At 33.6% G+C, this 25,956-nt stretch overlaps 2 protein-coding genes across 4 annotated transcripts; both read left to right on the forward strand.

The window, feature by feature from the left end:
* Positions 1-2,782: 2,782 nt before the first annotated feature.
* Positions 2,783-6,061, forward strand: LOC7473444 (serine/threonine receptor-like kinase NFP). Its single transcript, XM_002311617.4, has 2 exons — positions 2,783-4,005; positions 5,164-6,061. Exons 1-2 carry the CDS (start codon positions 2,881-2,883, stop codon positions 5,902-5,904), a joined length of 1,866 nt encoding a protein of 621 aa, XP_002311653.4. The 5' UTR covers positions 2,783-2,880; the 3' UTR covers positions 5,905-6,061.
* A 5,975-nt stretch (positions 6,062-12,036) lies between these two features.
* Positions 12,037-24,115, forward strand: LOC7473445 (putative ion channel POLLUX-like 2). 3 transcript variants are annotated; one of them, XM_024607784.2, is made up of 25 exons: positions 12,037-12,355; positions 12,548-12,628; positions 12,865-12,944; positions 13,293-13,411; positions 13,746-14,026; positions 14,851-14,922; positions 15,827-15,899; positions 16,241-16,339; positions 16,418-16,572; positions 16,659-16,763; positions 17,141-17,227; positions 18,338-18,422; positions 18,504-18,651; positions 19,046-19,122; positions 19,198-19,278; positions 20,414-20,608; positions 20,699-20,812; positions 21,737-21,829; positions 21,949-22,075; positions 22,160-22,236; positions 22,406-22,453; positions 22,545-22,614; positions 22,695-22,768; positions 22,997-23,107; positions 23,194-24,115. In XM_024607784.2, exons 2-25 carry the CDS (start codon positions 12,615-12,617, stop codon positions 23,293-23,295), a joined length of 2,487 nt encoding a protein of 828 aa, XP_024463552.2. In that variant the 5' UTR covers positions 12,037-12,355; positions 12,548-12,614; the 3' UTR covers positions 23,296-24,115. The 3 variants fall into 3 exon arrangements, with proteins under 3 accessions (XP_024463552.2, XP_002311654.4, XP_024463553.2); XM_002311618.4 differs by lacking the exon at positions 12,548-12,628; XM_024607785.2 differs by lacking the exons at positions 12,548-12,628; positions 17,141-17,227.
* Positions 24,116-25,956: the final 1,841 nt, after the last annotated feature.

Raw genomic sequence — 25,956 nt, forward strand, 5'->3', positions numbered from 1 at the left:
TAATATCACCTTTACCTTGAAACCATAGACATCTTTACCTTCTTCTTTAAAACAGAGCATTGCAAGGCAGCAAAGCAGAACCATCAAGAGCCAAAATGAGACCCGCATCCCGTTTAGTCTCTTCTCTCTTCTTCTTTCTCTCTTACAGTAATATCCTCCACCACTTGCAAGCCCAGCCAAGCACTCAAGGGTTCACCTGCCCAGCCAACCAGAGGTCCTTTCCATGTCAAACCTATGCCTTCTACCGAGCCTCAGCTCCTAACTTCCTTGACCTTGCCTCAATCGGTGACCTTTTCTCGGTTAGCCGCCTTATGATATCAAAACCAAGTAACATCTCCTCTCCAACCTCACCTCTCATCCCCAATCAACCCCTCTTTGTCCCTTTATCATGTTCTTGCAACACCATCAATATTAGCACTAGCATTTCCTCTGCAAATATCACATATACCATCAAGGAAGGCAACACTTTCTACATTGTCTCGACTAAATACTTCCAAAACCTTACGACCTACCAGTCAGTTGAGCTTTTCAACCCTACACTTATCCCCGAACTACTCGACATAGGAGTAGAGGTGATCTTTCCAATATTTTGCAAGTGTCCTCATCAAACCCAGTTGCAAAACAAGGTGAATTATCTGGTATCTTATGTGTTTCAGCCTTCTGATAACTTATCTTCAGTTGCTTCAACATTTGGAGTTGAAACACAATCTATTGTTGATGTTAATGGCAATAACATCCAGCCTTATGATACCATATTCGTTCCAGTCTATCAACTTCCACAACTGGCACAACCTACAGATAGAGCATTGAAAGTTAACAGAATTGGAACCTGATGGTGATGCTTGATAATATTAAACGAATGGCATCTTGTTCTGGAAATCCTAGCTATTCTAAGCATGAATGTGGAGAATCTTATTGCTATTACTCAAACAGCATGAAACATATGCTTGTATATTCGTCCATGGATCAAATTAAATATGTAATTATTAGAATAATTGCTGGAGACTCAAATGATAGATATGCAAGCATGATAATTTATATGTTTTTCTATATCTTCATGAATCTAAAAACTTTTGCTTGCATTGTATTATTTGATTTACGCACCGACACTGATAACATTCGAGATTATGCCTCAATGTAGATGCTACATAATTGATTTTCATCTTTTAGAGACTACAAGTATAATAGGAGCATCCATCAAAAAAAAAATCATCCTAAGATAATCATCTCATGACTATTGAAAACAAATCAAATTAAATGGTTGTATTTCTCAATCTTTCTTACTTGCTCCTACAGAACCAAGAGGTTGAAAAGATTGAGAAAAATCCATTCACAACCGCTTATGAAGGATTTCTCGAAAAGTTAAAGAATTAGTAATCTATTTTAGAAATCAAATGGATTGAGTTTTATACATAGGCGAGGAAGATAATAAAAAAAGAACGCTGATGGTAGAAAAATATATAAAGACTAAGAAATATTATTTCAATCGTAAAAAAAGTTGAGTTTATGTGAACATGTATGACGGGTTTTATTCAAAATCAAAATGAATGATTCGGATGAGTTTTGTTTTTTTAACTATAATCTTGTTATTTATCAAAATTAGTTGATTGTAACTCTTTTAAATTCGATGAAGTATTTGTTATTTATTTAGACCATGTTTATTTCTTAAAAGTAGTTTCTGGAAAACCACTTTCTAAATTTTTATATGTTTGTTTGTTATTATAAAAGATGGCCAACGGAAAACACTTTTCAGTTAAAGAAAAACACTTTTCGGTCAATGAAAAACACTTTTCAGTCAAAGGAAAATTTGGCTTGGTTTCCAGGAAAGTATTTTCTCTTTTGGCTGTGTTTGTTTTCCGAAAAATGATTTTCAGGAAACTACTTTCCAAACTTTCATATGTTTATTTGTCATTAGAAATGTTAGTCAACGGAAAACACTTTCCAGTCAAAAGAAAATTTGGTTTGGTTTTCAGGAAAGTGTTTTTCTGAAAAATTTAGGCATAAAACACTTTCCGGAAGTTGTGAAAAATTAAAAAATATCATTATTTGCTGATTATATCAAATTTGATCCTCAAACTTTTGATAACTATATATATTTTGTTTTGAATATTTATTTTTCAATTTCATCTCTTAAAATTTAATTTTTATATTAACTTTGGTCCTTATTTTTATAATTGCTATTTGCTTTTTTCTTATCATTTTTTTATTGAAATTTTTTATTTATCAAATTTGGTCCTCATTATTTTTTTGATTGTTACTTATTTTATTTGAAATAATTTATGAAATGTTAATTATTATTATTTTAATTTCTTCATCTTTTATTTTTTTTAATTTTTTAGATTTGATCTCTATTATTTTGATTATTATTTATTTTATTTGAGATAATTTATGAAATTATATTTTTTTTCAATTTCATTCTCATTCAACCTTTTAATTTGTAAGATTTGTTCCTTATTATTTTAATAAACTTGAAAAAAATAAAATATTAATAAGTTATTTTCCAGCTTATTTTCCATAACATAACTAAACACTAAAAAATATTTTTCAATTTATTTTTTATTACACTACCTAACATCAAAAAATTCACTTTTTTAAAATTTACTTTTTGAAGATACACTTTCTTTGAAGAGAAAAATTTCTTTTCAGCAAATAAATTACACTAATTTTAAATAATCCATCCATTGAAGCTGACTGAAAGTCCACGAAGGTGGGATCCAGCAGGTGGTTGGACCCCTTTCATTGATGGAAGAAGAGAAAAACGTGACCATATTATTGACTAGCTGACTAATATCACCTTGACCTTGAAACCAGAGACATCTTTACCTTCTTCTTTAAAACAGAGCATTGCAAGGCAGAAAAGCAGAACTATCAAGAGCCAAAATGAGACCCGCATCCCGTTTAGTCTCTTCTCTCCTCTTCTTTCTCTCTTACAGTAATATCCTCCACCATTTGCAAGCCCAGCCAAGCACTCAAGGGTTCACCTGCCCAGCCAACCAGAGTTCCTTTCCATGTCAAACCTATGCCTTCTACCGAGCCTCAGCTCCTAACTTCCTTGACCTTGCCTCAATCGGTGACCTTTTCTCGGTTAGCCGCCTTATGATATCAAAACCAAGTAACATCTCCTCTCCAACCTCACCTCTCATCCCCAATCAACCCCTCTTTGTCCCTTTATCATGTTCTTGCAACCCCATCAATAGCACTAGCATTTCCTCTGCAAACATCACATATACCATCGAGGCAGGCAACACTTTCTACATTGTCTCGACTGAATACTTCCAAAACCTTACGACCTACCAGTCTGTTGAGCTTTTCAACCCTACACTTATCCCCGAACTACTCGACATAGGAGTAGAGGTGATCTTTCCAATATTTTGCAAGTGTCCTAATCAAACCCAGTTGCAAAACAAGGTGAATTATCTGGTATCTTATGTGTTTCAGCCTTCTGATAACTTATCTTCAGTTGCTTCAACATTTGGAGTTGAAACACAATCTATTGTTGATGTTAATGGCAATAACATCCAGCCTTATGATACCATATTCGTTCCAGTCAATCAACTTCCACAACTGGCACAACCTACAGTAGTTGTTCCTTCTGGGGCGCCGCCCCCTGAGAAGACAGAGAGGAAAGGTGTGATTATAGGATTAGCAGTTGGGCTAGGAATTGCTGGGCTTTTACTGGTCTTGGTAAGTGGGGTTTGGTTTTATAGAGAGGGTGTGTTGAAGAAGAGAAGAGATGTTGAGAAAGTTGAGGAGAAGCGTAGGATGCAGTTGAATGGGGGAAGTAAAGGGTTGAAGGATATAGAAGTGAGTTTGATGGCAGATGTTTCAGATTGCTTGGATAAGTACAGGGTCTTTAAGATTGATGAACTGAAAGAAGCTACTAACGGGTTCAGTGAAAATTGCTTGATTGAAGGATCTGTGTTTAAGGGTTCCATAAATGGAGAGACCTATGCCATCAAGAAGATGAAGTGGAATGCCTGTGAGGAGCTCAAGATATTGCAGAAGGTAAGTTTTTTTTTTTTTCTTTCACTGATTACAGTATATACTCCAGCCTTTACTGTTTGTTTTGGTTTCCAATGAGATAGTAGGATCAGGGACCCAGTTGCATAAAACTTTGCTGTTTCCATGCTTTTACAGCTCATAAAATTTAACACATATAGCCCAATTAAAGACGACTTGGCATTTTATATTTCACAAGCTTTCAATGCGTACCAGTGATCAGAGTTCTAGTAGAGCAGAGGTCTAGCCTTATCGCCGGCATGAAAAACCTCTAGTCTTGACCTGAACTCCCAAGTAGCAACATAGATGATTAAGTTCATGAATCTCATCTGCTTGATTTCTGTGGGCTGGGATATTTTGGGCGATGGGAAATTTTTACATAAATCCAAATGCGGAGGGGCCATAATGAGGAATCCAGAAAAACACGGGATTACAAATTGAGACATGACAAGGACACCAGTGTCTGACTTCCATTAAAATTTGCAAGTGTCTAATTTTTTAATGGTTAGGTGAAGTGACCTGTCTATTCCGCAGCTTCATAATGAGATTAGGATGTCAATGTCAGATCGGCCCATTTCTTTGAGGGCGTGCTATTGCGGAATGTGGATTCCTCATCAGATGAAGGCAGTAGTCAAATGCCATCTTTTCTCCGTTCTTTCGAACAAAATCAATAAAGGCTGTCGATTTCCCAGTTAAAAGAAGTCATGATGCCATTATCAGAACATGGACTTTCAAGCCATAGCTAAATACTGAAATGTCAACCTTTTGTTTTCTTGATATCCTTGCCTTACTAAATTCTGCAGATAAATGAATGTACCTAACTGCAAAATATTCGAAATCAAATGCTAACATATATAAATAAGTGAATGATTTTATTATAAAAAAATAATGATAAATATATAAATAAGTGAAAGATTTCATTGCCATCAAGCTCCTGGAATAGCTTAGCGTATATATTTTTTTAAGCTATTTCTTTTAGCTCCATGGGTTGGACAGTTTGGGTTAAATATGTAGAATAAAATGCTTTAGCCAAAGCAGAACTGTGATATAATTTGTCTAGTACCCACCAAATTATGTTTGAAAGCTTAATGATTTTCATTTTAATCATCTATGAAAATACATTTCTGTATGGCTGTGTGGCAAACTCACTGTTCCCTGTTGAAGGTAAACCATGGCAACTTGGTGAAGCTAGAGGGCTTTTGCATAGACCCCGAGGATGCAAATTGCTATCTGGTCTATGAGTTCGTAGACAGTGGCTCTCTACATTCGTGGTTGCATCGCAACGAGAAAGAAAAACTAAGCTGGAAAACAAGGTTACGCGTTGCAATTGATGTTGCAAATGGTCTCCAATACATCCATGAGCACACTAGGCCAAGGGTTGTGCACAAAGACATTAAAAGCAGCAATATCCTCTTGGACTCCAGCATGAGAGCCAAAATTGCCAACTTTGGACTAGCAAAAACAGGCTGCAACGCCATAACAATGCACATTGTTGGCACTCAAGGCTACATTGCGCCTGAATATTTAGCTGATGGTGTGGTGTCAACGAGAATGGATGTTTTCTCTTTTGGTGTGGTTTTGCTTGAGCTAATCTCAGGAAGAGAAGCAATTGATGAAGAAGGCAAGGTTTTGTGGGCAGAAGCTATTGGAGTTCTGGAAGGAAATGTTGAAGAGAGGAGGAAGGTAAAGAGATTGACAGCATGGATGGACAAGGTTCTTTTAGAGGAGTCATGCTCAATGGAGAGTGTAATGAATACAATGGCTGTTGCAATTGCTTGCTTGCATAGAGATCCATCAAAGAGGCCTAGCATGGTGGATATTGTCTATGCCTTGTGCAAGAGCGATGATTTGTTTTTTGACATCTCAGAAGACGGATTGTCAAACCCTCAGGTAATGGCAAGATAAGTTGTGTTTTTGGGGAGCTGGTGATAAGATTTAGGGAGTCATTAAAGTAAAGGGTTATATATTTAAGCTTAATAATACGATGTAATATACATATTAAGACTGAAACATACGGTGCCACTTTGCACATAAACAAATTAAAGTGGAAATTGGCCTGAAACTCTCGACTTTCCCTTCAGTTACTGCAGCAGCATGCTTTTACCTTGACGTGTGGTAAGCTTCAGATATGGCTTCTAACTTTTGCCATCAACAGAGTTGAAAGAGAGAATGTTGATGTACACAAACTAGAGTAAATGGAAAAAAAATTCTTGCAACGTTTTCATAGATAAATCTTACAAAATATAAGAACTGTCTCCATGCTCATCAGGCACAAGGCCTGTTTTGCAAAACTTTTCTTGCCTTGTTTGTGTTTTTCCTTTTTAACAGAATCATGTCTATTTTTATCCATATCATGGTTTTTGAATAAAAAATTATTTTAAAAAATAAATTTTAACTGAAAAGCAAAAAAATATGTCTGGATAGTTTCTATGTAATTGTATGAAAAATAAAAGAATGTTATTATAATTAAAAAAAAAAGGGTTGATTTGATTGCCTAGGATTGAACCCAGTAATTCTAGGTCTTCACCAAATCAAACCTCAAGTCGGATAAGAAAATCATAATATATATATATATATAAATCTAACGAAATTTCAATATGCAAAATATAACGAAGGCAGACAGTATCGTTAAAGCAAGTAAATAAACAATTTCAAAATAGCAAGTTTATATTTTGTGTAATTGAAAGATAAAATATTTTTTTAAAAAAATATAAAATCATGTTAGAAATAAATTTAAAAAATTTAATAAAAAAAAACTAATTTCAATCTGACTGATACTTTATTATTACTACTATTATTTTCAGATTAGATATATAATTATTTTATTAAAATTCAAATAAAAATTCGTAATATTATTTAAGAAATTAACATGTGAAAACTAAAAATGTAAGTGAATCCGATAATGTTTTTTGGAGTGTAAAAAAAACCCGAAAAAAAAAAAAAAGACCTGGAGGAAATATCCATTAACATGTAGAGCGTATAGATGTTAATAATATTGATAATATTATAAATCCTTGCATGTAGAGCGTATATCCATTAACAACATGAAATATTCATCGTCATAGTTTCATTTGAGAATATCTATGTTGAATATCTGTAACCAAAAAGAAAAAAGAAATGAAAATGATTGATAGACTATTTCTATGAAATACGTACCCTCTTATGTATATATAAAACGAAGTGCCCTCTTATGTATTTAAAAACTCACAGACCTGGAGGAATTTGGCAGCAAACCAGCCGGCCCAGTATTTATTAAAGAACAAGAATATTTCACTAACTAGCAAATTTGAAAAAAGAAAAAGAAAAAGAAAAAGAGAAGAGAAACTCAGATTGATTCTTAAATATTGTTGTTGATAGATTCGATACATGTATAAATCATACTCGTCACCATGACATTTGTAGGTATAGTATAACAACTGTAAGCACACAAGCTATACGTAAAGCTGCTGTTTATACGTTTCTTTTTTCAGAAGAAAAAAGAAAGAAATAGAGTACTTAATTGGCATACGAAAGAACAAAATACAGGATTAATAAGTAGACAATGTCCCAGCCGCACTTTCGTTTTATTTTTAGGGCATGAAACCTACCGCCATATCCCGGTTGCAGTCTTACTACTGTATGGACTAGTTAGAGGCTTTGGATTGCTCAGTAACTGAGCTGGGAAAGGCAGGCGGTGGTTGACGATTGGCACGGCCAACAAAGTTCATTTCATTCAACTCGCAGGTGCCACTTACTCCAGGGATGCAAGGGGAAGCCGCAGATGGCGGCACTGGACCCCGTTGAAGGGACTCGATAAGTGGAAAGCGTTTTTTCAACAATTGCTCTTCATGCAGTGGCCTCATGGCTGCACCACATTGGAGTGTGCTTAAAGTCAACAAAATGGAGAACAAAGTGAAAACAATTGTGACACGACTATTTCCATTGAAGGCCATTTTTTTAAAATGAACTTAAGGACTCTGTTGCAGATAATGCGTATGATTGAGCAGGGGAATTATGTTCATATATATAGTCATACAACACGTCCATGTCTTACGTACGAGGCAGGAGTTTTGCTTGCTCTATCACCTGTTAATTGGTCAATTGACTTGTGCGGAACATGCTTGGATTCTTACAAATGACTTGGCACGGGTTGAAGTTTGAAATATAACATGGTACGGAGACTGGAATAATATGTTTTCATATGAGATTATGAATGAATAAAACAAGCTATCGACAATTTCCGTAGGCTATGGAAGGAATAAAGAAAAGAGCAAACAATTAACTATTCTCAATTCTTTGAATTATATTAGGATTAGACTTTGATTTAGAATATTGGTAATAGAAAAACCAACTAGCAGAGTTCTTTGTGGGAATGCCGATCGATGGCTGAATATTTTCAGAGAGCTAGGAAGTTAGTTCACAAAGAGTCCAGCAAATGAACAGGAATGTTCCTGGAAAGTGACTCAATAATCCCACAAGAATTCCAGCTCCTAAAAAAAAAGGAATTATATTCACAGGTTTTTCCATATTAGAATTATAACAATGGAAATTATTTCATACATATTAGGACTTCCTAATTAACAGATTTCGTCTGCAAATTCTGTGATTTACAAGTTGAGAGAGTTTAGTAGGCTATCTAGAAGGTGGGGGCCTCTATTGTAGTAAGCACTCCTAAAAAGACCTTGAATTGAACAAAGAAAAAGCTAGTCCTCCTATTAGTATTTATCGTGTCCAAAAGATTCAGATGAACGGGTGAGTGAGATTGCTTGTGCTGAGGAGCAAAATGTGTTGAATCAATGCGTCCATAGACTGGAAAAACCTGGTCATGTAGTATCCGGTGCATGCTAGCTGTGCGAAACGGAAATTGACTTTGATCTCTCAAACAAGCGTTGCCAGATAGTCAAGACACGTGTAATTGTCTAGAACTAGAGGTGATTATTTTTTGTTCAGTTTAGTTTTTATATAAAACAAAAACTGGTTTTTTATAAAGAAACAGAAACCGGTTTAAATTTATCGGTTTTGATTATTTTAGAATAAAAACCAGTTCAAACTGACCGGTTTCGATTATTTTAGTTTGGCTTGTTTTTTCGTTTGACTTGTTTTTTCCAGTTTGGCTCGGTTTTTTCCTGGTTTTTTTTTGTTTTGGTTCGGTTCGGTTTGGTTCCAAACTTATAAAACCGAAATCGAACCAATTGATTTTTAAAAAATTCTAACCGATTTAATCGGTTTTTTCAATTATTTTTTTTAATTTTTTTTAATTTAATCAGTTTTTCAGGTTTTTTACTTACCTCTACCTAAGACACTATCTTTTAGGCGACTTGGAGGCCACATCCTTGAGCTTGTATTTGGTTCCTATGGAAAAAATATATATATGTTTGATTCAACGTTAAGAATCGAAGCAAGTGTAAAAGATTAGTTATAAATTTTGTAAGGGGCTTGATGGGTGAAAAATAAAGTTTGGTAGCTTAATTTGAATTTAATTAAAAAGATTATATTTTTATAAGATTAAATTTAATTTTTATCAAATTAGTTGGTTCAAATCATGAATAAAATCATAAAAAAAATTAAAATTTTAAATTTAATTAAAAGTTAAATTCACAATTAAAAACCTCTATGTAAAGGGCACCGAACAATAAATATAAAATTAGATGAAATCAGGGGTAAATTTAAAAAAAAATAAAAATTTAAGTATCAAGTTGCGTAAATCTAGGACAAAAAAAAAGAAACTAAATCGGAGCTGAAATTGAAGCTAGCACTTACTCAGCCCTGTCCCATGTGGGTGGTCCATGAACACGTTGTCCTGATAACAGAAGGGCTCACGCTTCTTATCTCGAAAATGCTTCGCTTGGTTTAGAGATGCTGAGTGGGCTGTCTGTCTGTCTGTCCTTGTCACTTTTCCCGTCCAACCACATTATCCTGCGGTGGTCGGCCCTCCTTCCCTTTTTTACTCACGTTTCTGATTGAGAAGGCCGTAGCCTTTTCAGGTAGCGTTACAGTGATTATTTTGTCAGAGAATTCTATCTAAGATTTTAAACTAATTTATATTAATTTTTAATATATATTTTCTAATTAAATTGTTTTTAACTTGATACTTTTATAAATTTATATTATTTTATATTAATTTTTTATCAAATAAATAAATATAATAATCTTTAAATTCATCACTGCTTGATTATCAAAATTATAATATCATATTAAAGAATTAATTCAACTTAAAAGTTTAAACTATTAGATAAGATTCTAAAATATAATTTATATCATTTTTTGATATATTTTTTATGTTTTTTTAAGAAATACATTAAAATAATTTTTGTTATTTTTTTTATTAACATATTAAAATAATTTAAAAAATAATAAAATAATTTTAAATGTATATTTAAATTTTTACCGAACAGCTATATGCGGCATCCACGTTACCGAGCACTACCTTATAATATTAGCATCTCATTATCCCACTTGCAACGACACTGGTATCATTACAAGGGAAGCGTGGTGTTGACTTTATTTTTCTTCGATGCCATGAATATATTTATCTTTGGTGGGATTAAAAATAAGTCATTCTTCTATGAATGAGATCGCATTCTCGTGTAGTGCTGCGGATTTATAGAATAAATATATTTAATAGTATTATAATTATAAATCAATACTAAATAAATAATAAAAATTAAAGGAATAATAAAATTAATATTTCATGACAAAAAAAAAATTGTGTTGGCGATCAAAAATTTAGAAACTAAACAAAATGATTTGTAGTAATTCACAGTGTTTTGTGAGGAAAGATACAGTATTTTCACCACATGATTTAACTTTTCTATTAATAAAAAAAAATTACAAAGCTAAATTCTCTATCAAAGCGAAATTTTTAACCAGTTCAATATTAAAAAAATAAAATTAATAAAGACAATTTAAAAAAAAATGCAAAAAACAATATACACTATAAATTATTATTATAATCTCCAGTGTATTAGGTATGAGTCTCCAGTGTATTAGGTATAAATAAACAGTAAATTTCCCGTACTCTTTAACTTATTAGTTAATATTAATGGTTAAGTATCAACCCCGTCTTGTTAAATACCAAACAACTTCCTCAAACAAAGCACTAATAAGATTTTTTTAATCTATAATAATCAGATTGAATTTGAGCTGTTTTTTGTGTATTAAAACTGCTGTTCAGAATTTCTACAAGCCATCTAGATTATAAAAATTAATTCATAGATTATAAAAATTAAACTTGGCATGGCTCTGCTTGTTAGGTCCACCAGCTACCTTACCGACTAGTCTTTCTCCTTGGCCAAAGCTCTTCTTTAGCATTCTGTTTTAAATAGGGATAGAGTAAATTTTATTTATTTATTTTTGCTTAAAATTAATTTTTTATATGTATTTGAATTATTTTGATGTAATGATATAAAAAATAATTTTTTAAAAATAAAATAAAAATAATTTTGATACATTTTCGAGTAAAAAATATTTTGAAAAATAATCGATACATCACCCCAAACACCTTTAAATTTTTTTAATAAAATAAAATTATAAAATTAATTTAATTTGACCTAGTCAACCTGTGCGTTAATCCACAACTCCATAATGGTTAAAATTCATTAACTTATTTTATTTTTCTCAAAACAACATTTTCTAAAAAAAAATTAATTATTTTTTATTTACTAGAATAACACATGTTAAAGTGGACTCCTAGGCCGTGTTTAATTCCTATGATCCCAAGCATTAATCCTCGTGGATTTTTTTTTATTAATATAGATATTCGGTTTAGTTTTCGCGTACCTTAACTAATCTCATTGATTTTGGAGTTAACGACCATGTAAATCTTCAGCAACCACAAGATTTGAATCTAAAATCATAATAAAAGCAAAACTTTTAATTCTAATTTTTTATTAGGGTCTCACCTACCAGATAGTTACCTGGATTTCCTTCTAAAATTTGCCTAGGAACATCTCCTTTTTAAGAATTGAACGAAGCGGGCCAATGGCAATGACAAGATCCAACAGTCCCGAACGAGGATAAAAAACAGATGGCCACTCACAACAAGTGGTCCACAAGATACCTTTGTCCTCCTGCAAGTCAGCAACACTGGCACTCCTAGACTGGAAAGGGTACTTACTCCTGTTTTCTCCTCTTTGTCTCTCCAGTTCCCCTTCCCTTTTCCCTCTCAACAGAAAAACATCACACTTTCTGCTGGTACATCACATCTCACCGCTCTCGTCCTTTTCTCTCTCTCTCAGTACTTTCCTCAAACACTGGATATAACAATATAAAAATATCGAAAAAGAGAGATGCTTCTCAGCCATTTGCAGAGCTCCCACCCATGGATCTTGCCATCTCGAATCCCCAGACTGAATCAAACTCCTTCTTCACCTAAGAGGTCATTACTTCTCCATCTTCATTATCTGTACGCGCACGTTCTTTTGAGTTGATGTATGTAGCATTTTAAACTTATTTTCTGGAGTCAAGTACAACATTGACAATAACAAGAAGTGGACTTCATTAATTGAGATAGTTAAGACAGTGTGTGAACCTTTTATGCTGAATGTTGCTCACATAAAGATTTTTCCAGGAAAATATGTTGAAGAATTATTTTCCTACATGGTCGAGAATTGTTCGGCTTTGTGTTGATTTCTTGGATGCAAAATACTCTGTAAGATAGGAGTTTCTTGAAGAATTTTTTATAGTATCAGCCCGATAGAGGTCTTCTTTGTTCCCTGCTGCTCTTGTTAAACAAAAATTTTCCGGTCTGAGCATTTAAGATGGCTACACTCAATAAATTTTTTTTTTAACAGAAAAGATGGAAAAGTGTGTTAAATTCATGTGGTGTTGGTACTTTGTTTTATAGGATGACATCAACAACTTCACACTGACAGTGTATTTTTACAGGAAATCGTTTCCATGCCGATTTTGGTGGATAAAGTCTCCAGCTTCTGGAGCTTGTAGGTTTGGATTATGCAACACTGGAGGTGAGTTTGAAGCCGTAACCCTTTACCACTCGTTTAGTGCTCAAGTATGATACCAAGGTCAGAACTGTACCTAGATTGGGGTTCTGTCTAGTTAAATGTAGTATCAAGTTCATCTATTTGTTTTACAAGGATGTAATTTTTTACTTAGAGCCCATAACTTCTGAGGCAATAAGTTTGCAACCATTTCAGCACCTCAAATCAAAGAAAATGCTGTATCAATCTGTTTTTACATTAATTTCTGTGTCAATTGTTATCATAATCCTTCCTATTTTGGTGCTTTGCTGATACTACATCATCATTTTTAAATGAACTGTGATAACATTTTATCTTAAAAAATACATTTTTCAGGGAATTGTAAAGCCATTAATCAAAGCACATGGTATAAGTTCGATAGTGCGGTGTATACAGATATTCCAGATAATTCACATCCCAAGTTCTTGAGTTTGAAGCCAAATAGTAGCTCTGAGGTAAGCATTAAGTGAAAGAACCTGAATATGGAACAAGTTAAAAGTTGGATACACTGTAATAGAGTAATGGGATCTTCCTTTTCCATTTGTGATGTTTCCACAACGAGAAAATAAAAGAATGGTTTGGTTGCATTGATTCTTACTCTACTTCATGTGTACAATTTTACATATTTGGCTCATAGCGTTTTCTTTTGTTGTATATCTGGTACTGAAAGAAAAGAGATCTAGATTGATATACAATATTTCTGCATATCTCGTTGTAGAAAATTTTACAAGTAAATGTGTTTGTTGTAATTTGTCATATTTATGTTGATGTGATCTACTGTATGTGCAGGATTGCCAAGCTAAACTTACAATTGGATCAATTGCAATGTGTTGCTTATTGACACACTTAAATTCTGCAAATACATTAATAAAGATTGTCAAAGACTTGCTTCCCTCCTTGGCTGGGACTTTTGGAACTACAAACTCCCCATTTGCTTGTGTATCTAATTCCTTGAACAAACCAACACCTCTGCAGTTGGATGTGTCCTTACCCTCATTTCAAGATATTAAGTGGAGCTTATCACGCCTACTTTATTTGTTCAACATGCAAATTGAAAGAAATGTTGCTACGTAAGTGAAATAATAAATATCCCTGTTCTGGTCCATGTGCCCGTTTTTTTTTCTACCAGCTAGATCACAATAAGTTTTGTGCGTTATCCCTTATGTTTTGAGGGATTAGAAGATAAGATGTCATCAAGACATTATGATACAAAGTTGATGTAGCTGCAGTTAAGGGAAAACAAACCACGGATTTGTTCTCCTGTAAAACAAAATAAGTAGAGTTCTAATGGCATAAATCCCAAGCATGTTTGTACAATCAAATGGTCTACTGATCACCAACTATGCCAAGAAGGTTTTCTATAGTTCTATCTGTCAATTATTCACTCTTAAATCTAACTGTGTTATTCTGCATTAGGAGTTTTGTGGTAAACTTGGCTGCTTGAGAAGCATTGCAATCTTTTTGAGTGTATAATGGGTTACTAGATTTCTGAGATGGATATTTAAATTAATATTTAGCAAACATTTGTAAATATGTGCACAACTTGATCTTTAGGGTTAGAATTTTGGTACCAAAGTACTTAATTGAAACCTTAACTTGAAAATTATACAGTCTGCGTATTGTTCTGGTATCTGTTAAATCTCTAAGGGTTAACATTTGGGTAACAAAGTATTTCAATGAAACCTTCACTGGAAAAGGACATGGTCTGCTTAAGGTATTTGTTAAATCTCTTCCATAGTTTAAATTCCCACAAAAAATAAGGCACCTACAAAATTTAGCATCAGTGATTGGGTTATATTGGCAAATTATGTTTTTCAGCATGTGAAAAGTTATGAGGGCCCTATGTTTTGTTCGTTGTTTTTCAGTGATCATTTTTGTTGTAAACGTGTTGTAGGTCCTTTGTGGTGCTACTCGGGGCTTGCTTCTCATTTGTTGTCATTGGAGGTTTCCTGTTTTTCAAGTTCAGGTAACCTACCAACAACTGCTCCCTTAGGAGAATACAATGACAAAGGAGGATAGTTTTGTTACTTTCTGATGGAAAATGGAACTGTTTAGCTTTATGCATGCCTGCACCATGCCTTGATATTTTTGTCTCCAATACCTCTTGGTTTGGAACTTTTGCAAGATTGCAATGCACTAATTTTGCCATAATCCTTTGGCTTATGCAGATTGGAGGGACTATGTGGAAAATTAAAATGCATTGCATGGATAAAGCTATGCCCATATTTTTATTTGAGGATCTTTGTGCATTTCATGCATTAAGCTGTAGAGTTTAAACCAACAAACTTTTAATTTACATGTCATCTATATGCCTATCTTGCAGGCTATCATTTTTGTAACAAAAGTTTCATTTTCCTCAGGCTTATTTTAGTCACAGCCATTGCCTCCACTCTTCATGTTGTCACCTTTTTTGGTGGATATGATGACATTTTTAAACATTTGGTTGACATTGGACTTTCAGTGCCTTCTTGTTTGTTCCTTCTATGTGCTCTATTTTCAAGTTGATCAATGGAGAAAAATGTGTAAACATTGCATAAAGAAGTTCCATCTATTGATGCCTCCATCCTGTATTTTGTCTCTTAACTATTTGAAACAGACATTGGAGAGGATCTCTTCAGGTTTGATCTGGTTATAGCTCATCTCCATTAACCAGATGTAAAGTTTCCATTCTATAAGCTGAAAATCTTCTATGTGAGCTTTTTTAGTAAAATCATTTTCCCTTTATCAATGCCAACCATTCTTTCTTCATCAAGGAACTCACTCTAGCTGTGATCGGTTGCGTATTTGGTTCTTCTCTTAATTAACTCTGGCTGCATCTAGTGCTCTCACTTGTTTGCTAATCTGGGCTTGTGCTATGTTTAACAATACAGGGGTAGCCAATCTCTGGAGGACTGCTTCTGGGAAGCTTGGGCATGTTTGTGTTCATCTTCTACTCATTTAAGGGTGCGTTAAAGAGGTGATGCTTACAGGAGTGATTATTAAGGGTGTAGGGATTAAAAGCTATTTCGATGTGTTTTTTGAGGGAATGTTTAATATATAAGAAAATGCATGATTTTGTTTGGGTGGGATTTTATTTTATTTTTGTTGGGGGGTTGTTTACCTCTTCCAAATGCCACCATACATGATTAATAGTGGCCTTTGTAATTTTGCACGGATTTACCTCCAAGTGAACTTGGCTTTTGGAATTTCTAAAGTTCATTCATTAGAAAGATTTTCCTACATTTTCAGAATTGTTTACTTACATTTCTCTATTCTAAAGAACTTCATTATACATGGAACTGCAGCAAAGAACACGAGTTGAACGTGTTATTGGCTTTGTTCTTGCTATATGGGGTATATTGTTCTACTCTCGGCTACTGAGCACAATGACAGAACAGTTCAGGGTAAGCTATTGGAACAGGAACTACTTACTGATGCTGAATTGTATTTAAGTTGCATTCTTAAGACTGTTACTTGGACAGCATAACATGCAAAGACTCAGGGAAGGGGCACAAATGCAAGTTCTTGAGACTGATCATATCATCATTTGCGGAGTAAACAGTCGTCTTACTTTCATACTAAAGCAGCTAAACAAGTACCATGAGTTTGCTGTCCGCTTAGGTACTGCTACAGCTAGGTAATTAATTCTCATCTGCTAGGACTGTTCTGTTGCAGTATCGTGTGCTATATGCACCTTTGATTATGTTTTGTATGTCTTTACAGGAGGCAGAAAATTCTACTTATGTCTGACCTCCCAAGGAAGCAGATGGACAAGCTAGCTGACAATATCGCCAAAGATCTTAGCCACATTGATGTCCTCACCAAAAGGTATGGTATAATTAAATCCTCTTTGCTAATTGCTGCAGGGCTTCTGCAAAATCCTTCAACCTTGTTCTTTTCTTTCCCTGTGGCTTTGCCAAGAGTTCCTTCTTTCGTCATCAACATCCTTTGGTTGTAACAGTTGTTTATTTTGGCGATGATTTAATTTCAATGCATATATTTCATTACGTATGAATTTCTCTCCTTGTAAGGCACACCAAGCATCTAGGACTTTTCTTTCAACAACTTTCTTCTCGTTAAAGAATTACCCATCAATAAAATTATTTTATAAATTCAAACAACCAGAACATATACATTACATTTGAATTTTGACAACCTATCTGTGAGTGTTCTGTTTTCACATGTTCAGCTTCTTATTTGTACAGTTGCAGCCTTAGCTTAACAAAATCATTTGCAAGAGCTGCAGCTGATAAGGCACGTTCCATAATTATACTGCCAACAAAAGGAGATGGGTAAGAAATTCAAAGCAACATTTGTAGGACTATCTGCTCATATTAATTGACATGTTAGCAATATGTCACACAAAACTGCTTCCCTTTCATTTTGGTGGAAATCATCTTGTAGTACACGGACAAGCACCAGAGTTGCTTTGTTAATGATAGAGATATTCTTACCATGGTAAATGTCATTTTTAAGCTTAACTGTTAACCTGTAAATATTGCGGATAATATATTTGGATCTCGGTCCAAATTGTATCGATGAGCCATGTTTCCTTGATGCTTTATCGTGATGACTGATAAGGTTTGTACCTTAATTACATTGACAGAAGGAGTGCTATCCTTCAGTGTCTTTTGTCCACTATGGTGGTCATTGGCCCTTACCATACGGGCAAAACTTTTCTCCACAGCATTGAATTTGTATCAAATAATGTTTACAATCCAGTAGTAGATGAACTCCAGATTTGTAGGAAATATATTAGACCCTTCCAAGATACTTCCCTGGATTTTGTTCAATATGCAACAACAAAACTTACAAAGAGTATGGTCATTAGCAACAAAGAAACTACAAAGATGCCACATTAAATTGACTGCATTTAATACCTTTTTGTTAATTTTTTCATCACTATTTGTACTTTTGCATGTCATTATCATTACTGTCGTAATTTAATCCGTTGATCAACTGCTTCCAGATCAAGTACATACATAACTTGAAGTGTTCCCTGCTGTCTCCTTCTGTGCCTTTTGATCTCAATTTTGGCCTTTGGCAACTTGCTAGCGATACCAATGATTTTAATTTGCATGCACCTGAAATAATCAACATGATGACTTTGTTGAGGTGTTGGCGAATAGGACTTTGCTTAACCAAGAAATACTGTAGCTCTTATAGGGTTTACGGGAATATGGGGAAGGATAAAAGGATGTTGGATCTAATGGCCTCTGATTTTGTTAGAATGATGGAACTGCCCGTTACAAGTCTCACTTTATGTGCATCTGAATCTTGCTTCTTTTCTTAGTGAACAGATCATCTATGTTTTGGGAATGTACAGTTCTAAGAAATTGTTTGCGAAAGCAAGACTAGAAAAAAACTAGAATTATATTGATTTTTGATCTTCTATTGATTAGGTATGAAATCGATACCAATGCATTTCTATCTGTGTTGGCCCTTCAACCTATTGCAAGGATGGATTCAGTTCCCACCATTGTTGAGGTATGTTAGGTTTTTCCTGATCACTTAATAAAGTTTATTGTGCAAAATTTAACTGAATATGGGGTTCATTTTGATATACAGGTTTCAAACACCAGAACATGCGAGCTTCTAAAATCAATTTCAGGAGTGAAAGTGGAGCCCGTGGAAAATGTTGCATCAAAATTATTTGTTCAATGTTCTCGACAGAAGGGGCTTATAAAGATCTACAGACACTTGCTTAATTATCAAAGTACGGTGTGAATTTCCCTTCCATAAATATGGCTACCAGTAATGTCTGTGAGAGAGAGACAGTTTAGGTTTCCTTTTGGGTTAATATGCTATTTCCTACTGAAAGAAAGCAGCACCACCCAAATACTACTTGAACCTTACCAACTCTACTATCCGAAGCAAAAAAGAAAATTCCTGCCTAAACACAATTGGGTTTGGTTTAAATTAGAATGGTTCTGTGCAAGTTGGGTTAATTCTTGGGCTATTAAAACATATCCCCATACATTACCCCTAGAAGTTAATCAGTTTAAATAGCAGAACTTTTTTCTTTTTCTATTGTATGAAATATCTTTTCCATTGCCCAATTTTGTATTTGTACAGAAAGCGCTAATCAGTATCATGTTTACTCGTTGCAGAAAATGTATTTAATCTTTGCAGTTTTCCTGCTCTAGCTGGAATTAAATATTGGCAACTAAGACGTGGATTTGAAGAGGTAATCTCATCCACATGGTTTCAGCTAGAAGATAGCTGACATGCAGCCCACTAAGTTTGATATTTTCTTCTTCAGGTAGTGGTTTGTGGTCTCTACCGGAATGGGAAAATATTCTTCCACCCAAATGATGATGAGGTTGTGCAGCAAGCTGACAAAGTATGTGGATGTTATGGATTTCTGAACTAGCATACATGATCCTTTAGTTTGCGCATTTAGGATCCTAACCTTAAGATGCAATCCAGTGAAACTTCTAATTTCTATATGAAAGCAAAGAGTGGAACCTGAAATGCCAACCTATTTAGCCACATGAAACTGCTTTATCTTTTCAGTCTGACCCTGATTAAAAAATACTGAGGTTGTACTCAGAAAACTTAAGAATGATTATTCGATATTGTTGCAAATTGGCAATCATATATAAGCCTCATGGTTTATTAATTTCTAGTTGTGCATTGTTGTTTTTATTGTTTCACTGTCTTATCACATGCTGCCTATGGTAGCTGATTTTAATATTTATAAATCCGGTAAATCCAATTATCTACCTGGGAAAATATAAAGATAACAGATTAGTTTCAAGTAACAACATGCTGCAGCAGTTAGTTTGCTGCCAGGATAAATCTAACGGTTCCAAATTTGACGAAGAACAGGCATGCATATGAGCCCTTGGCCTTGCATGTCAATGAGTTGATTGATTGTTGCTGCAAAATAGTGTTGCTTCTATCTCTAATTGATGATTGCATGTTTGAGACTTGGAGTCAAATGCCTGCAGTTCACTGGATTTTACTGTATTTGGATCAGTTAATGATGGTAACTATAAACTAAATTAACATGTATCATTAAGTGGAAGTCAATGATGCTGTATAGTTCAATGGATTAGTTAAGTTACTATCTTCCCAGAAAAGATACTTTGAGCTTTAGGTTCTAGAATTACTATAAATTAAAGCAATTTCCAGTGTATGAAGGGTCTCTATCTGTCATTTCCAACCATCACTGGCTGCATATAATTGTATGGTTGCCTAGTTTACCACTTTCTTCATGTTTTACTTTGTGAACATCAATGGTTTTATGTTATGCAGTATATATCCTATATGCCATGCCATTGTGTTGTCTTATGTTATCTCATTGTCAACTTCATTATATAAATTTTAGATGGCTACTACTTCACATGGAAAGAAATGTTTGCTCACAGTATATAGTTTCAAATATGTCTGCTTCACTCATGTTATTGGGTTGATTATGGTTCCCCCTTGATCTTATTTACTTGTTCTCAAATTTTCTCGCTTTTTCTACGTAGATCTTGTTCATTGGTCCAGTTCACGGTAAAAGGAGCCCACAAATTGCATATTCTAGTGTCTTCAAAGAAGGAGCTTCCTTTTTTCAAAATCTGGAAGTTCCGGAAGATAACAGTGACAATTTAAATTCTGCTATAGAATTGAGAAAAACACGGCTTGAAAATATTGTAAAACGCTCCAACAGATCAGGGTCAAAGGTATCTTCTCCTAGAGATGATTGCTCAATCAATAGTTTACTTTTGGATTATATTTGTTGCTTTGTATGATTGTTTTGCTTGTCTATGTAGGCATCAGACTGGAGTCTAGGACCAAAAGAACGCATTCTTTTTCTTGGATGGCGCCCAGATGTTGTAGAAATGATAGACGAGTATGATAATTATCTTGGACCTGGGAGTGTGTTGGTATGCTGCTATATAATTTAGAGCTTTTAACTTGTTTATTTAAATAATAGCTTTTCTCAATATTTTTCTTGCAGTTCATCTTCATACCTCTTAATTTAAATAATAATTGCTCCTCAAATTTGGTTTTGCTTACCAGAAATTTAAAATTAAATTACACACAAGCAATTATAATGAGAACATGTATGATGTAGACGTGCAACTTATCAGAAATGGTTTAGGAACAGCTTATAAAAAATTATTGCTAACCTTAAGGCAGTCAATGATCCAGGATACATATCCCATGGATTAATTGATTAGTAAATTGATACATTTATTCTGGAGAATAGAGGAATACCATGTTGAAGGTAGCATTGGATATACACAGTAAAGAGATGATTTAGTCAGCTGTAGTCTGTATTGGAGAATTTAAATGTTTCAGAATTGTTGTTTGCAGAATGCTTCTGTAGAAATGTACCGTTATCATATATATCCTTTGTTTAGCTTCTAACTCCGTGAAAGTGTATATGGACATTTTGTTTGAGTCATTGTATCCAGATTCCCACCAAGAGGGTTTCTTTGTTGCACTTTTCCAGTTTTCAGCCCACAAAGGATTTTACCAATAGCGTTTTGTCAATTTGTATTTCTTACTGAATAAGACTGAATTGCCTGTTTGTTTCCAGTCCCATTGATAACTTCTCATGTCAAAGCATAACTTTCTATGCTTTGTTTCTCCTCTTCTTCATCTTCTTCTTGTCGAGTCTCCTCTTGCATTTAGTATCTGTTTAGCTATTGGACAATTTAAGTCTGGCGTCCCCCGTGATTTGACTTATAATTTTTAGAACTTGATAGAACAGAACTTAATGTTTACACATGACGTGCTTTCAGCTTCTAGATCAAACGTGTTGATCTATAGTTTAGTTTCACCTCCTCTACAAATATATGCAGGAGATATTATCAGATGTGCCATTAGATGAGAGGAAGAGGACCAGCAGCGTTGCTTATCAAAGAAAACTCAAAAACATCCAGGTTTCCCACAGGGTACTGTCTAATTCATCCAAGCCAAGAACAGCCATTTTACACCATTTTCTTTATTTTGTTTTTCTTGGAAACCTTCTTTTCTTTGAGTCTAATGCTTTATGATCTTTCAAATATTGCAGATTGGAAACCCCATGAATTTTGATGCATTACAGGAAACCATATTGGATATTCAGAATTCTTTCAATAAAGATGAAGATATTTCCTTTTCAATCGTGGTAATATCTGATAGAGAATGGCTTCTAGGAGGTAAAAATACGTGCCTTGGAGATAACAACATGCAAAGCTTTATTGGGTTGATGTGGCGTCGCACTAATTCTTATCTATCTTCAGATCCATCCAGGGCAGACAAGCAATCTGCTTTCTCTCTTCTTCTTGCTGAAAATATCTGCAACAAACTTGGAGTCAAGGTGAACTTGATTCCTGTTAATTTCAGTTGATCATATGGATCCATGTTTTTTATTTCTGAAGATTAGTTTTGAGAGTTTTTAATCCAAAAAAATTTAGCCATAATGAATTGATCTATCTTTTCGAGAAATGATAATCAACTCATCAATATAACAAACAACTGTTCTGCAGGTACAAAATCTAGTTGCAGAGATTGTCGACTCAAAATTAGGCAAACAAGTAACACATCCTATAACAGCCTTGTTCAGCTTTATGTCAAGAACACTTTTGTTTTGTGTGGGTATTTATTAAGCTCATGCTATCTCTTCAGATTTCAAGAATCAAGCCATCCTTGACTTATATAGCAGCAGAGGAAGTAATGAGCCTTGTGACAGCTCAAGGTCTCGAATCATTGTACTCTACTTGCTGTTACACTATTCCATTATTACCATGTTCGAGTAACTTTTTGTTTACATAACAGTTGCAGAGAACAGTGAATTGAATGAGGTGTGGAAAGACATCTTGAATGCAGAGGGTGATGAAATATATGTGAAGGTAAATTCATCTTCCTTGTATTGTATTTTGGTGTCAAGCCTCCTTAGGTGAGTTAGGCATATTTCTCATCAAAGAGTGACTCGGTCGTGGAAGGAGATTCGGGGCTGCTCTTTTCCATTTCCTTGAGTTGCGGGTGATGGACTAAACATTCTAGAATTAGTATGGAGTTTATTCAGTACCAACCCATTTTACACATTTTAGCTACGTTATTCTGTGTTTCTTTGGCAGGACATCAACCTCTACATGAAGGAGGGGGAGAATCCTTCATTCGCAGAGCTCTCTGAAAGGGCATATTTGCGTCGAGAGGTTGCTATAGGCTATGTGAAAGATTCTAGAAAGGTATAGACGATTAAGAAAGTATATTAGCATTTGGTTTAGGTTTTAACCATTTTGGTCTAGACATCTCATCAACCTTAATTTTGCAGGTTATCAATCCAAATGTAAAATCAGAACCCCTTTCCCTGTCTTTGACTGACGCATTAATCGTTATCTCCGAGCTTGAAGGAGAGCAGCCCATTGTTTTGTAAACGTGAACTTTCAGTCATCATCTGCCTTTGCTCCCGCTTCCTGCATTTTTTTTTTCCATTGTTGCAGGGCATCTTTGTTTCTGTCTAATGTGGATGCTGCCTAACAAGCAGAAACAGTGTCAAAATCATCCCAAATAAAAGAAAAATGACGAGAGAGAAGATTAATGGTGGTTTAACTAAAGGAATGGCTACCCAGAGCAGAGTCATACAGTATACAGTGTGTAAATATGCGGGAAAATCCCTTGTCCTGTATTTTTGCCCCAAGGAGGTTGGCACAGGTGATGCTGGTTGATAATTTTCATATTGGTTTGTAACCAGAATTTAGATACCACTTTTAGCTGTTCATCTGATCAGAAAACTTTTGCGAGGATGGGATTATTGTAACCATGACTTGAGAACAAAAATTGTGGCCGCATCCAATCAACCAGTAAGCGGGCACTTGATGGCCCTTGAGAGCTCATAGCATGGTTATTAGAACCGGATTGGACTAGTTGGTGTAACCAGTAAATCGGACCTTGGACCGGTTTGGTTCTAGGGTTTAGTAATTGATTCGGTAAGAACTGGATTGATTTGGCCTGAACTGAATCAGTCAAGAATTGCATTCAACTGGGTTGATCCGTTTCAAAGCCAACCCGTCACATGTCATTTGATAAAAAAAAAAATCGAAAAAAAATAGCTCTTTTTAGGGCCCCTCGTAGTTCCAAACTCTCGTTCAGTTATGATGCACTCTGGCTCAAAGCTTTGTTGCTTTTTCTATGTAACTTTGGATGTATAGTTCAATCTATCTTTAAATAATTGAACAAGTTTTTAATTGTTTCAATTATATATTTGAATGGTATTCAATTATTTAATATGTAATTTAATTTAGAAGAAATGTGAGATCTGCGAGTATTGAGCAGAGCAACATTACACTGAAATGTTTGTGAGTATGGTTAGATTGTGTTTTTTTTTTTTTTTTAAGCTTTAAATTAATATATTTAGTTTTTTTATTATTTTAATATGCTAATATTAAAAACAAAAAATATCTATATAACAAATATTTTAATATATTTTTAATACTTTATAAAGTATCCTCCGTCACACTCTTAAAAAATCTCAAGTGTATTAATTGAGGAAAATTAGAGCTCCTTCTTAAACTGCAAGTGAATTTTTTTTAATTTTTAATTTGATCATTAAACTTTTATTTTTTATTTTACATGTTTTATCCTTTTTTTAATTCAAATCAATACTTATTGATTTTTTTTTCTTATGAGGAATTGAATTTAAAAATAGATAACCGATATGAAAAAAAAAAGACAAAATAAGTGGTAGTTTTGAAATTTATCTTAAAAGTTTATTTTTGTCTCTCATTTTTTTTTACTCTTAGGTGATTATTTTTTAAAAAATCTATTTTGATATCAAACTTTATTTTTCTTATTTTTCAACCACTTTTTTGTTGGGGGGAGAAAGAGAGACTCGCTGAATTTCGACGTAGAGAGAAAAAATTGTCATTTATGACAATTCTGACCATTAAAACAGTCGATTTATTGTCAAGTGATTTCATACAATGAGAAGAATTTAGAGTAAATGTTTTTTTTCTTTCATTGGAAGTGCCTAAAAACACAAATATGAATTCGAGAAGATTTTTATTTCAGGTTTTTAGGTGTTTTTTTTTGTATTTTTAAGCTATAGATTGGTTTAACAAAGTACATGGAGTAGTTTCTAAGTGTTTTGGGTAAAAAATATTGTCCATCCCATCAACTTAAAAAAAAAAAACAAAAGGCCTCTGCACGGGTTATTTTTTGATGAGCCAAGCACTTGGCTTGAACTAGGGTTAGTAAACCATGGCCTCATTATTTTTTTTTATTTTGATTTTTTAATTAACAACTTTTTAATATATATTTTTTACATAATTTTTAAGTTTATGTTTTAATTAATACTTGTTCCATGTCATTTCTTTGGCTTATTAAGTATTTTTTAAATGATGGTAATTTTTTAATTATATTGGGTGTATTTAATTTTTTTAAGAGGCTATTATGATACATCTATAATTTTTTTATATATTATAAATTAAATTTATTTTTAAAATTTTAAAATGTTTTATTTTTTATAATATTTTTAATATGTGCAACCTTGCACAATATTTTTTCCTTTTATTTTATTCAATAGTTTTTAAGTACGATTTCTATTACAAATTAATTTTAATAAATAAATTTATTAAACACAATTAAGTAAAAAACATGTGTTGCGATATTAAACAACTTGATCTATAATTATCTAGTAATTTTCTAGTTTTGTTTTTATTTATCATTAATTTTATTTTTATTGAATTATTCTAATCTTATAACATAGGATGCCTAATAAATATGTAATCTATATATATTTCATGTTCAGGTCATGGTTTCTCGTGTTAACCTTGCTTTGCTCGAGATAATTTTTTACTTATTGTTGCTATCTTATTTTTTATTATATTATAAATTTAATTAAAATTAAACTTGATTTTTGAATTTCTCTTATTTTTTTAAAATATAATTGTTTTCTATTTTTTTTTTGTTATAATGTTTTTTTATTTAGCTTATGGCATTGCGTGGGCCCCATTAAGGATACTAAAATGATATTAATATGTTTTTGAAATGATATTAATAGGGTGTTTCGAAGTGCGTTTAAAAAGCGCTTCCGAAA

The sequence above is a fragment of the Populus trichocarpa genome, chromosome 8, assembly GCF_000002775.5.
Source record: "Populus trichocarpa isolate Nisqually-1 chromosome 8, P.trichocarpa_v4.1, whole genome shotgun sequence".
NCBI lineage: Eukaryota > Viridiplantae > Streptophyta > Magnoliopsida > Malpighiales > Salicaceae > Populus > Populus trichocarpa.

What these genes read in the sequence shown, in the direction of transcription:
- LOC7473444 (XM_002311617.4), top strand. Translation starts at nt 2,881, where the DNA reads ATGAGACCCGCATCCCGTTTAGTCTCTTCTCTCCTCTTCTTTCTCTCT. An exon ending in AGCTCAAGATATTGCAGAAG is followed by an intron (nt 4,006 to 5,163) that starts GTAAGTTTTTTT and finishes TCCCTGTTGAAG; the next exon opens with GTAAACCATGGCAACTTGGT.
- LOC7473445 (XM_002311618.4), top strand. Translation starts at nt 12,267, where the DNA reads ATGCTTCTCAGCCATTTGCAGAGCTCCCACCCATGGATCTTGCCATCT. An exon ending in CAATGACAGAACAGTTCAGG is followed by an intron (nt 16,340 to 16,417) that starts GTAAGCTATTGG and finishes TTACTTGGACAG; the next exon opens with CATAACATGCAAAGACTCAG. An exon ending in CCAACAGATCAGGGTCAAAG is followed by an intron (nt 20,609 to 20,698) that starts GTATCTTCTCCT and finishes TTGTCTATGTAG; the next exon opens with GCATCAGACTGGAGTCTAGG.